Source organism: Corvus brachyrhynchos, unplaced genomic scaffold (assembly GCF_000691975.1).
Source record: "Corvus brachyrhynchos isolate BGI_N302 unplaced genomic scaffold, ASM69197v1 scaffold99, whole genome shotgun sequence".
NCBI lineage: Eukaryota > Metazoa > Chordata > Aves > Passeriformes > Corvidae > Corvus > Corvus brachyrhynchos.
In genome coordinates, this window is record NW_008239778.1 from 1,994,065 (window position 1) to 2,008,019 (window position 13,955).

Here is a 13,955-nt window from a genome sequence, read left to right on the forward strand (position 1 = left end):
CTATTTATACCAGTTCTCTGTACAAAAAGGACCAGAAGAAATTTAAAACAAACAATACCCTGTTTCTATGTTAGTTACTTATGCAAGGATATGCTAAGAAAACAGCCTTTTGTAGAAACAGATATAAACCACAGAAAAGCTAATGATTCCCATTTTAATGCAATCTGCACTAAATGCAATTCTGTGCAGGCAAGTGCTATACCCTGACAGAGTATTTCTGGAAAATTTAGGTACAAAACACAGGTAAAAAAATAAAGAAAAAAAAGAGATACTGACAAAATGCAGCTGTTTTGGACTCTCAGGTACTTGCATGCTGCTACAGCAGTATGACAACCAGCAATATTTTACTTTGGATTGTACAAAAACCACACATCCATCATTCCCAAGTACCTAATATAGAGATTGTTGCCATGGAAAATCTGCACCTAAACATCTACTTTACTAAACAAAATAAACTAACAACTGAGGATGCAGCGCCTGTGTAGAAACAGAACGTTTAGGCACTTGGCATCTTCCCAGTCAATGACTGTTTTAAAATGTATTAGCATGGTAATTGTCTCCAAGAACCCTGTAAAAAGCACAGAACATGGGATAACAAAGGTTCAAGCTGTGAGACAATCTGGAGGAACTAATATCTTGCACTAAATATCAACCTGGTTAGTTCAGACAAAATATATTCCAACGACCTCCAACACACAAAAATGCAGGAGCCAGAGGGCAGAAGGAATGGACTGGTGGCTTTTCTGCACATCAAATTTGCAAATATCCCATATTAAAGAATCATCTTGCATTTGTTGTGTGAATGAACCCATGTCAGAGCATGCAGAGATTGGGTCCCTCCTTATGTTATTTAGAAAATATAATTACTACTGTATTATTAAATGAAGAGGGATAGGTAAATAGCAGGGGCTGTACTGAGGAGCTCAAAAAATTTAAATAACCCATTAGATTAACATTGTAATTTAGTTTAAGTGATCAGCTCACATTACTGAATTTTAACTGGGTAGAAGGGATGTTCTAGCACCCAGCCACAATGGGTTAATACAATTAGAGTGAGAAAAGTCTTGTTACTAGAGGACATGTTTTGATCATTAGATCAGATGAAGATAAAGAAGCAATAATTTTGAAAGTATTTCTGTATTGTTTCATTAAGTCATAGAGTATTAAACAATTCCCCCAAGATACAGGCTGAGAACATTGCTTTAATTTGTGAAACTGTGAGTCGTTTTTTTGTGGAGGAAACCATTAAAATCTTTGCTATTTCAGAAGCAATTCCTCCATAATCAAACAGGAGATCAACACATCATCACTGAGATTTGGTGCTTTTGTACAACATGTGCCTGGCACAGGCTTTCCCAGCACTTTGGGGTGAGAGTAAGTATTTGGAAATATTTTTATAGTTGCAACAAATAAGGTTAAAGAGGGTTGAAATGACTAAAACTTTATCAATAGAGGCACTGCATCAGACACTATCAACAGAAAGCTAAAGACAGAGCATTAGCTGGGCAAGGCTATGAGAAAATGGAAGGAGATTACTGAAATGGAAATCAAAGACTCACTCTGTCATTTCTGTGATCCTACTCCCTTTGAAGTTAATGGCTAAACTAATACTGACCTCACCAGGAACATGCTTTATTCAAAGAAAATCTGTCAAGTGCAAGGACTCAAGATATTTTCTGTCAGGCTTTATGAAAAAGTAAAATAAAAAAATCCCCCGAACATGGGTGTAGCCAGCAAAATGTGTCCCCCAAAACCAGGGCAGCTCCTATCTCCCTCAATAAAAGTGGTGCCCACATGGTGACAGCTGGGCAGAGACTGATCCTGTCAATGTAGTTACATAACAGGTTTCCTTTGCTCCACTGAATTTTCATAAAAATTCTGCAAAGATGGCTTAAAACATGCAGAAGGCACTGACTGCAACACTTCAGCTTTCATTCCTAACAGGTCTCTCTCCATGTGAGTTATGCTCCACCACAGCAAAACCAGTAACTGCTAAAAAATGTCAGAATTAGAGCAATTTGTAAGAGTTTCAATTGAACATTAAATCATTCTGATAGAGCAAAGCTGCCCACGCCACAGTCAGAGCTGAGTGGGAACTATCAGCCTCCTGCTCTCAGAAAACTCTCAGACTATCAAACCTGCAGAACGACCAAGTCTTTAATGGAATAGATAAATTTATCTTGTTTACACTTCGGAGCTCATAGATGGTGGAACAATGAAGGAGACAGGAGTTACAGGAAACTGATTCATACCCCACGTCAGGAAACATTTCTCATGCTCACTCAGAGATCAGAACTGTGTGGGCTCAGCACAGGGAAAGTGAAGCTGCCCAAGACAGAGGTAAAAGGGTCACTCAGAGAATTCTCAGCTCTTCTTTCTGGTTCTAGGGCAGTGCTGCTCGTATTCAAATGAGTATAAGGCCAGATTGCTAATTATAAATGGGAATTATTGTGCAGCAAATACACAGTTAAAAATAATTAAATGGTTATTGAAGCTAAAAGCCTTCTCCATGTCCTGATTTTACTTGTTTCTATGCCCTAAATGATACACTTCCCACTTCCAGTGGACAGAACTGGAGGAGGTAGCAGGGAAATTCAAAGATAAACCAATTCATGGCTAATCTTCAATTTGAATCACTGGAATGGGAATTAAAAGTTTGAAAATCTAAGAGGGATTTTCTGTGCCTTTTCAGTTCAACTGTTTCATTACATATCCATGGTCAATGTATGATGGGGTTTGGTGGTGATTTTAATCCTAAAGGTAGCCTTGTTCTGCAAAACCACATTTCAAAACAGTAAGAACTGGGCCATTTAGAATTCAAAAAACCTGTGATCACTTAGAAAACAATACATCCAGAGGCGTGGGATGAGATGTATTTGAAGGTCCCCTCTAACCCAAGCCATTCTGTGATTCCGTGAATGCCACAGAAACCAGAATTCAGCCACATCCTGAAGAAGCTCAGAACCACAGGAAACTCACACCAGCAAACCCCAATATCATCATCTCCATGATACCCTTCGGGCAGAACTGAGCCTTACTTTGAGTGTGCTGTTCTTGGCCGTCAGCTGCTGCTCCAGCTGGGAGATTTGGCTGCTGGAGTTCTCCCTCAGCTTGGTGAGGCTGCCCTGGAGTCTCTGGACATCTTCTACGAGCTGGGCGATCTCCCGCTCCTTCGCAGCCAGTTCCGCTTCCAAGCTGGAGCGTGTCAGCACCTCGATGGCCTGCTCCTGCAGGGAAAAAAGGATCAGGCCACAAAAATGAAGAAAAGGCAACAAACCTAAATTCAGGGCAGCTTGGCAAGGAGCAAACACGGCGTTGGGTGGCACAAGAAACAGACACTTCCTAAATCTGGGACTGCTGTGATTGACATCGGGAATCTGGAAGATGAAACTCCCTACAGCCCAGGACAGCTCTCTGGGGAAACAGGAATAACAGAGGGAATAAATTTCCCTATTTCGTAAGTGCACTGGAAAGATGCAGCCGTGAAAGTCAAAGGATTCTATTTAGATCTATTTATTATTAATAGCCCAAATGCTTTGACAACTATGAAAATCTGTGCTTACAAAATACTAATCAGATAAAATATTCTGAAGTAATGGAGCAGAATTTCTTAATCAGGAACGGCAGAGCCATGTGCCTGTGGCTCTCTGCATGCACACTGCACGTTTCAGGCAAAATTGTCACAAATTGCCCCAAACTGCTACTTCCAATGAACTTGCTCCTTGCATGAAAATTGTTCATGTTAACATTATTGCAAGCATCCCTCTGTGGGGAAGATGAGAGATGTGACAGCTCTAAGACAAGGCCATTCTCCCTTTGGTCACCACTTTCAGAAACTCCCTTTCCTAAATCTTCCTTCTTCCAGTTTCCCACAGCTGTAAAATCTGTCCTCAAGTCTGAAACTTCCTCCCTGGACTGACTTCCTGGGAGGACAATGAATCAGAGCGGACAGAGAGGTTCAGAAAAGGCAGATCCATTCAGAAAAGATAATAGAGACTAATTGTACTATCTCTGTCCCCTTTTGTGCTGGGAGATAACAGCTGTGATGCATCAGGGAGCTCTGAGCCTCCTCCATGGAGAATGTGAGGAAACCCTTGTGTCTGTGTGGGGGGCACAAGGCAGCCCAATGAGGGGCACACATTCCATTAAAGAGCCCAAAATGCATCTCACAAAGGTTAATAGCTGCTCCTCAGAAGCACCAGTGAAGGAGGAGAGAATCCATTTAGCCAGAGGGAGATGATGATGGTGAGCACTAAACTAAAGATCTATGGTGAAAGAGCTGAGAATTCACCCCACTGACACCCTGACGACTCAAGATGACACTCCAGCAGATTGAAATATACTCCATACCCTCTTTTCTGGGAATAGAGGAACAACAAAATCCCCTTTTCCATATCTTCTAAACCTTCAGCTTGATTCTCAGTGACTACACCCTGCTGCACTCACAGAGAGCTGCATGTACGAACAGCAGTTAACAACGCTCTCCTATTACACTGAATTATACTTTTAACTTGAAAAAACCTCTAATTTGCTTGCATGAAACATCACAAGTTGTATAATCATCTGCTGCTTGTGCCTATTGAGACTAGAACGTAGAGTCTGAAATAAGATAGATAATGATCATTTTCATCCTGCAGTAGTTGTCATATTAAATATAAATGAAGTGCAGAAGTACTATTAAATACAAGAAAGACCTAATGTTAAAATAATGATAAGACTAGGACACGAGATAGGAAGAGGCAGGTAATTCAGAGTTACAAGTGATATTCAGGCTTTTTATTTTTTGTTTTGCAGCCTGCTTGTCTATCTTTTGACTTCTCTGAGAAAATACTGCGTTGTATTAATAGACAACCAAACAGATCTGGAGGACTTATGGTTTGTTACTTGTTCTCTGCAAATGATTTTTAAAGGCAGCCATGTGTTCTTCTGCTACCAGTGTCAAGCACGTATAAGGCTTGCAAGGAAAAAAAAGCAATGATTTCTTTTGTTTCTTAAATCTGCTGCTTAGAAGTAGACTAAATTTCACTTAATTGCAGATTTACATTTAAATACTCCTATTTCTCCTTTGGCAAACAAAAATCAAAGTAATCTGGTTGCTCATCTGTGATACCTGTTCACCCAGGGCCAGCTGGAGCCCTGGAACAGCCAGCCCCCTGTGCCTGCAGGTCCCATCAGCAGTTTTGGCTTTATTCAGAACCACATAGAGGAGGCAGCAAGCAGGAGTGCAGGGTATCTCCTCAATTTTCCAAGGATTTATAGGTGTAATTCTCAGTTTAGATACAGCCAGTGAAAACTGGAGTAGTATCAAATTTATTTCCAGTTTCTCTGACAGCCCAGACACAGAGTAAGGGGAGGCAGAGTGGGCAGGGAAGCTCTGGGTCCCCCTGGGATGGAGCCCCACACCTCAGGGCCCAACAGGCAGGCACGTGCTGATGGCCACCAAGGCTCTCTTGCTGCCTCTATTTCCCCTCTACTGATGCTCTCAGCCATGTGAAATCATTTCTGAGAGTTGTGCTGTCCACCTGGACCAGGCAGTGATGGATCACCACAGAGCCAAGTGACCTCTGTCCTTCCCGTGGTCTCCTCCAGCCACCAACCCCCTCAGAAGCTGAACCCCACCACAATCCCACAGGAGCACCGTTCCCTTTTCGTTAAAATACGACTTCAAACAGCTATTTTTATAGCTGTGGGCATAAATTGAAGGAGCTGTACTGCAGGAATGTCAGAAACCTGTAAGAGTCAGTAAATATTTTCTCTCACCACATCAGGTGCCTTCTGGATCTGCGTAGCAAGTTGGAGAGATTTGTTAGCTGATGAGAGCTGCTCCCTTAAGGTCTCTGCCTCTCTCTGAGCCACCTCTGCCCTCTGAAGGAAATGAAAAGGGGTGAAAAGAGAAAGTACATTCAGTTTAACAACTGACAATTATTACAAGAACATTCATCAATTCATGCCTGACTGAATATAATTGATTTTCCTAAACACTCAACCTAATAAATGTTAGAAAAAAACATAGAATGTGATGGATTTTTATTTTAAACAGTACAAGGAAGAAATAATTGAGCGATTATGACAGTAATTTAACGCTAGGAGCAAGGAATCCCCTGCTGATACTAATGCTGCGGCCCACTGAATTTCCCAGACTGAATAAATACAAGTGGAAATGGAGTCTTTTTATTCAATTTCTTTCTATTCTCATAGACCAAGCAGATTTTATTGCAAGACTCCTCATGGGAATAATTCTCACGGGCAAATGCTGAATAAAAAGATATTCTGACCACTCTCTCAAACACACATACAATGTTGTGGGCTGTCTTTCTGCAGTAATTATTCCCTACAACATGAATTGTTAGATTCTGTTCTTTCAGCAGGTCTGTTTATTCAACAATATTTAACCCTAAAGTGACAATTTTGCACAGCTCAGTCACCAGCTGCTGAGGATTTACGCAATAGCTGATAAGCCCCTGACTTGGCTACTGGTCAAAATTCCCATCTAAATATTGAATAATAATAGAAAGGAGAAAAGCAGAACGACGAGGAAAAAATGTCTGTACAAGAGTTTGGGCAGAGACAGATGGATCAGTAACTTCAGGCAATAAATAGCAGCAAAGTCCTTTTCATAACTGTCTGTAAGCTTCTGTTAGAAATGGAACAAAACCTGGTTCTTTTACAATATACACTCCTCCTGGCAAGCAAGACTGTCTTCTCTCTTAAAAAAAAAAAAGGTATTTTATTGTTATAAAACCACGCTGCTTTCCTCCTTGAGTAATCACTGCTTTTTGCCTGGGCTACTCCATGCAAATCATGCTGTGCTTTCAGAAAACAGCCAAAATAATTTTCCATCTCCACTTCCAAGACCTATCACCAATTCTACCAAACTCATCAGCTGCCACCAGTGAGGGTCAAAACTTTTCTTGACCAGAAGGATAAATCCCCACTGCCATTTATAAGCCACTAAAACTGCCATGTTTTGTGTGCCTGACTCCTTGCTAATCCTTTGGAAAACCTAGCTCATCTGAAATAGTGAATATAGAACACAGAGCAAATATAAAGCCTGTAGTGAATATAAAATTACAGTGAATACAGAAGCTATAGCAAATACACAACTTACAGTAATATAAAGCCGATAATGAATATAAAATCTATAGCAAATATAAACCCTACAGTGATATAACCCCTTCAGCCCTGTGTGTGTGTGGTCTCTGACTTCCTCACCAGTCAAAGCAGACTGTGCATGTTTAATCAATGAGTAAACTAACAGCAATCAAATACTAAACGCATCATCTGCGCTATTTGCTCACAACATTGTATTAAATGATTTTGCATAGGTTCTACAGCTGTAATTAAAATGTGATTGTAAAAAGTACAGTGATGCGGCTCCAATAATCAGAGAAGGGGACACAACCTATTGTGTGCTTGGAAAACATGGAAACAGCAATAAAAAAAGGCACAAAACGAGGGATTTATGTTGTTTACGCAGCTGGATAATATTAGGATAAATACTGAGCTAACAACACACATTGAGATAAATTATTTTCTGGTACTTTATTAGATGTGCAGCTACATATATTGATCTAATAACTGCAGAACAACTCCAGCAAAGCAGGACAAGTTACTGCACTGTGGCACTTGCTCTTCCATCTACTGCTGTATAAGTAATGGGTTTTGCAGCCTTGAGCAATTCTGCTGATGGCTTCCATTCAGTGCAGCATTGTTTGGAGAATCTATTCAGCTCGCATGCGAGCAAACCACAGAGGATATTGCTAATAGGTGGTACATCTGCATATACAGTGAGCTGTCAGCTGCCCTTTCTGCACAGCCTCCCCAGCCAATTCCCAACACCTGTTGTGATCCTCGGAATAATACCAGACAAGATTTCATACTAGGCATTGTTAAAAATACATCAGCACAAACTCTGGGCAATTCTGTCTGGGAAATACTGGTCAATTTTCCTCTTTTTTTACCCCTCTCACAGAATGGAAGCTTTTTAGAGCCAGAATTACAGATGTGCTCAGTGTCTGGAAAGCACTTTTGGGTGCTATTGCAATATAAATTATAAATGACACACAAAACCCTGCTAAAAGAATGGTAGTTTCAAATTTGAGCACTTACAAGTTTGGAAAAGCCAAGCCCGAGGCTGGTGCTTGGCCATCCCCCGTGAGGGTTTCAGGTGTGGGATGGCACCACACAGGACCTGCTGTGGCTTTTTCCCAGGGAGATCCCATCCACCTCTGAGAGAGACATGGCTTGGTGAGCAGATCCTTTGCTTTGTCCTCTTGTTCTGTGCGTGACCCCTGCACTTCATTTGCTCCGAGCTAAACCCGCTCTCCCCGCCGATGGGATTAATCGCTTCCTCATGGAAGCTGTGCTGCACCACCACAAGTGCTTCAGGATGTTAATGAAAGCACTGGCACAAGCCCTGTTTGGTGCTGTTTGGGTTCCTGGAGCCCCTGGCACATCTCCCTGCACGGCAGCACTGACTGGAGGCTCCCAGCGTGGCAGGACCTGCCCCTGCCCATTCCTGCGCCGAGACCCCGCGCAGAGGCTGCGGTGCTCCTCCCCTGCCAGACCCTCTGGGTTTGCCTCTTCCACTCCCACCCCTCTCTGCTTGTCGCTCTGTCCCCTTCCTAATTCATTTTGGCTGCTGGAAGCACCATTTCTGTCTCCTCTGTGTTCCACAGTGCCTTTAGCTCCAGGCAGGCAAAACCCAGCTCGTACCTCGCACGACCTAATGAACATTCACAAACTTCCAGAATGAGCCTTACCCCAACGATTTCCTCCTTCCTCTTTTCCTCCTTCCTCTTCTCCTCGCTGTTTCTTCTCCAAATGTCCTCACAAAAGCTCCTCCAAGTGTCTGTGTCCCGGTGTCTCTCCCCATTCCCTCCCCACTACCAATCCCTCTCCCCTTCCTGCTCCCATGCTGATGTCTCCAGTCGTGGCAGGGGCAGCCTGGGGAGCATCTCCCCGCCCTGTGCCCCCACAAAACCTTACATCACACCCAGAAAAAGCAAAACCTGCCTGGTTAATGTTCACCCAGCTGGAGCAGTACAGACTGCAGCGTGCCTGGGACAGGCACCGACAGCAAAGCCTGAACAAATTCAAACCAGATTCTGCTGAGTTTCTGTGAACTCTTTTCTCCAGACTCTTATAGGCTGGCCAAACTTGAGGCTGTTTTTTAATTATTATTATTTTTTAAAAATTTTTTCTACTTGAAGCAACAGAAGATACAACCCTGAGAAAAAAGCAAACCCTCCCTCGTCAAACCCCTGCTATTAAATCCGGGCACAGCAGGCTCCTCACCAAAACAGCAAGAAAAACTCGTAACATCTGGGGGAGAATGGATTTTTTTTTTTCTAATCTTGTTCTTAAAAATGGTTGAACAATTTTTCCTGAAGTAAGAAAAAAGAGCGCAGCCAGAGACAGGCACCCAGTATGGAAAATGGCTAAACCCAAGGAATCTTGCACAACTGGGAGCCACTGGAAAAGTTCACAAAACCTTCTGTTTGTGTGAAACTGTCCCACTTCAGCTGAGAAATACACAGAGATTTATAGAATCACAGAATGGCTTGTGTTGAAGGGACCTTAAAGATCATCCAGTGCCACCCCTGCCATGGGCAGGGACACCTTCCACTGTCCCAGGCTGCTCCAAGCCCCGTCCAGCCTGGCCTCGGACACTTCCAGGGATCCAGGGGCAGCCACAGCTGCTCTGTGCCAGGGCCTCCCCACCCTCACAGGGAAGGATTCCTTCCCAACATCCCATCTAACCCTGCCCTCTGGCACTGGGAAGCCATTCCTCCCAGTCCTGGAACTCCAAGTCCTTGTCCGAAGTCCCTCTCCAGCTCTCTGGGAGCCCCTTCAGGCACTGGATATGCCATAGCATAGCTGCTTTTCCTGAGTCAGTGCTAAAACTCTTGGTTTCTTACTCCCAAATCCTATGCACAGCCTAAAAAAACCCCCTCAATGACCAGTGACAGTCACACTAATGGCCTTGATGGAGCTCATGCAAATCCAGCCTTGCCCAAAATCCTATTTGTCAGGATAGTTCAGTCATACAATTCCTCCTAATTCCTACTCTGCTGCTTTCTAGTACAGAACTACCTCCCTGGTAACAAAATATTTCAAAACACTTCCATTTTCCTTCATACAGCGGGTAAATATTGTACAGCTCACAGTGGAGCTGGGAGGTCACGATCGTAACGCTGCCATGTGCTTTCCAATTAAAGATAGAAAAAAAAAGCCTTACACAATATACCCAGTTTAAATTATTCTCCTTGTTTCCTGACAAGATAATGAATAGCATGAACCGAGTGCTCTTCTACTTACAGTAAAATGTTAATTTGATCAAAGACCAGTGGTGTGAACAGTAAAATGAGATACTTATGTGAAAAAAAATGTATAACCTTTCCCTTAAAGTTCCACCAGCCAAACTGTATTTCCTTATTCCATGCTAAATTCAGTGCTGTATGTGGGAAAATCTTCCTATGGGCGAGGAGTGGGTATTATCACAAGTAATTCTGCTGCAGTTAATGAGCCTGGTTATGGCAGCAATCACCACGCTTGGAGCTGACATTCGGACTTGCAAGCTGCTGCAAAAGCTGCGTTTTTCAGAGTACAACATCAATTAAAACACACTGGTTCAATGTGCTTTAATTTCCCAACTTTTCAGCTATAAAAATTTGCTATAAAACCTTTAGATGGCCCTTACTTCCACAGAACAGCAGCAAGGTTAGCAGAACATCAGGGACATGAAAGATTTTTCAGGGCTCTGGCACCCGTTTTTCCCAACAATGGAGAATTACATGGAAAAAAAGAAAAAACTCCACCAACCAGAAGAGGCTGGGTTGTCTTCATTCTTGTCTTCAGGCTATTGCACTTTCCTCTGTGTGCTGAAAGGCTGCCAGATAAATGTATTCCCAACTGATAGCCAGGCATTTGCAGGAAACCCGTGTTTGCATGAAAAAAATGTTATCCATATTTTGCCTTTATACAGAACTTCTCTGTGCAAGGATCTCAATGCCCTTTGTAAAGTAAATGTTATTATTCCCACTTTACAGACAGTGAAATCCCAGGATTAAGTGAATGACTTCATCTGCCATGAAGCAGTGTAACTTACTTGGATCCATGGAATGGTTTGGGTTGGAAAGAACCTTAAATCTCATCTCATTCCACCCCCTGCCATGGGCAGGGACACCTTTCCCTATCCCAGGTTGCTCCAAGCTCCATCCAGCCTGGCCTGGAGCACCTCCAGGGATGGGGCAATTCCCCTGGGTGATGGCACACAATGAAAGCATCCAGCTCACTGCCAAGGGAGCCAGAAATAAAAGCAAATCCTCTGGCAGTGTCTGTGCCAGCCTTGGTGCGATGCAGGAGTCATGGCAGGATGAATTCCCTTCCTCATGGAAGTGCAAACCCAAGGATGCCTCGTCAGGGGTGTGGTGGGTCACAGCAAACCCCCCGAGCACCAGCACCACCTGTACTGTGTTGCACTTGTGCTGCTGAGTGAAAAGGGGAATTTATTCCATCTGCTGCTCAAAACCATACATATTTTATGGCAATCTCACTTAGCAGGAATATCTTTTCCAACCATTTTCCAATGTGATTTGTTGGAGACAGGAAGGTGCCATACCCAAGGAAATAAAAAATAATCTTGAGAGCAGCACTTCTGGTAAAACACCCTGGTGAGGTTTGCTTTCTACTTTTATAGCAGACACTGTTTTATGTATTTTAGTGGCAGTTTGGCTCCAAAAAGTGCTTAAATTCACAAACCCTTCCTCTACAGACTTTAAAACCCAACACTACATTTCTGTGGAATAAATGGTATTGATCCAGTCTAGATTCTTTAATAAAAGCTTCTGTATTTTACAAAGTACAGTTTTCCTGATTTATTGGTAGCAGAAGTTTCTACATTTGACTTTGTTTCCCCAAGTAGAAATCTGGGAGCCCTATCAGCACTGTGAAGACAGAAAGAAAACCAATGGAAACATTTGGCTTTTCTAAGGGCTAACAGAAGAAAAAATAAATTAATTCTTCATTTATAGCTTACAAAATACAGTCCACACACACACACAAAAATCTCATGTCCTCTTTCTGTTACACTCTCAAAATGTAAGGATACCTATACTTGAGTCTGCTTTTCCAATCTATTTCCTCTTCCAGATTAAAATACAATAACCCAGGATCAAACAACCCTAACCAAAGTTCTTCTCTTTTTGTTTTAAAAGTGAAAAAGCACTTTTTTCTTTACAGAAAGCTCAAATTACAAAGCCCATTAGATTTCTTTTTTTTTAAACTATGTGATCAGTGTATAAAGCCAGAAAAGAGATCTGACTACATCAATGACATGAAGCCAGAAATTTTGACTCAGTATTAAAACCTTAAAATAAGCCTTGCTGTCATTTAAAAAATTTAGAACTCCAAAATATTTCTGTTTTCACAACCTAGGAATTATTCTGTCCAACAAAAACCTCCGTTTTTCTCAGGCACAACTGGATGATTCCAGGTTGCTGGATGAAGTACAGAAACAGAACAATAATTCATTGGAATAAATTTGTCGTCCCAAAAGATTCTGTGACTTTGCTGCCATAAATGCTTACTGGAAAGGTGTAAACTTGAAAAGGTACAGGAAAGTGCTAACCATAAATATTTGTCTAAAATATACAGTAACACAACTGTAACTGCTGTGAATGCAGGAAAGTACACTGGAGCTTCATTAACTTCCCTGATTGGAAATTAGAATATTCTGGGAATCAAACAATAAAAAATTCAAAGATGCTGTATCCCAAACTATGATAAATCATTTATTTTGACAAGTACGGGCAGTTCAGTTTTAATTATTTATTCTTATACTTCGTAGCATATCAGAAAATATGCAGTGATTTATTGTGCAAAATGAAATCTTAATAAAATGAGTCCCTTCCCCAAACTACAGCATTATTAAATCTTCATGGAAATGCAGGGGGAACTCGTGGGTTATGTTATCAAGTTTTGTCATCGAGCTGCTGGGTTAATAAAGTGAAAATGAGCCATTCCTATTGTATTTGGCTCTATTGTGCCCTCAGTCCTGCACAGGCCTGAACTACTTGAGTCCCACAACCTTGGGGATGAGGAGAGGGCTGGACAGGGATTCTGCACCCTCCTGCTGTCTGGGAGATGATGCAGTTGCATCTTTTACCATGAAAGCAGTGGGGATTTTGGCTTCAGACCTTACACCCCTCCTAAAGCTCCATGGCAGGAGCTAACGACTCCTTTCGAGGCTGGGGCAGCTGCACCAGACATTTTAATGCACTAGTCTTGCCCTTTTTTATGTAAAAAAACCTCTCATGACCTTCAAAGGGAAGGGTTGCACCCATGTCACCCTCACAGTGAGTGTAACTCAGGGTATTCTGAGCTTTGCCAGTCAGAATGGACCAGCCCTGACATAAAACCTCACTCAAGGTTGTGGATTAATGGCACTGAGCACCTGGATGAGCAGCTGAGAAAGAAGGGGCTGTCATCACCCCTCATCTCCAGCACCCACCTCTGTCCCAGCGAGGGATTAATTTCTCTCAGTATTACGTTTTGTGGGAAAATTCAGTTTACACCTTGAGTTAATGACACAATGGAGAGGGAGGGAGCTTTGCGGTCACTACCCCTCCTTCTCTCTGAGCAGAAAATTGCAAAGCTCACTGGTATTTAAAGGCAATTATTTTGATGAGCCAGTAATTTGTTCTGGGGGTGGTATCACGCAAAGCAGCCCAGAAAGCTCCTGCATGAAAAAACTTGAGGATGCAAGTGAGGAAAAACAGTGGGAGAAGAGAGGTGATGGAGCTGAAGATAAGAAGACTGGTCCCTGCTTCACCCAACAGGACACAGGGGTGGGAGTCACATCAGCTCTGTCCCTGCGGGTTTTATCATTTTTATGGACACCTGGACCACAGTCAGGGAGCCCCTGTTCCTGCAGAACTGGAGAGGGAAAGGCA

General features: G+C 42.5%; 1 protein-coding gene across 1 annotated transcript in view; it reads right to left on the reverse strand.

The window, feature by feature from the left end:
- Positions 1–13,955, reverse strand: part of CUX1 (cut like homeobox 1) — a 235,660-nt gene that overhangs the window by 62,010 nt on the left and 159,695 nt on the right. Inside the window, exons 11-12 of the mRNA XM_017742968.1 lie at positions 5,761–5,865; positions 3,039–3,227 (exon numbers count right to left, since the gene is read on the reverse strand). Coding sequence (XP_017598457.1) covers positions 3,039–3,227; positions 5,761–5,865 — 294 coding nt within the window. The remainder of the gene's footprint in view (positions 1–3,038; positions 3,228–5,760; positions 5,866–13,955) is intronic.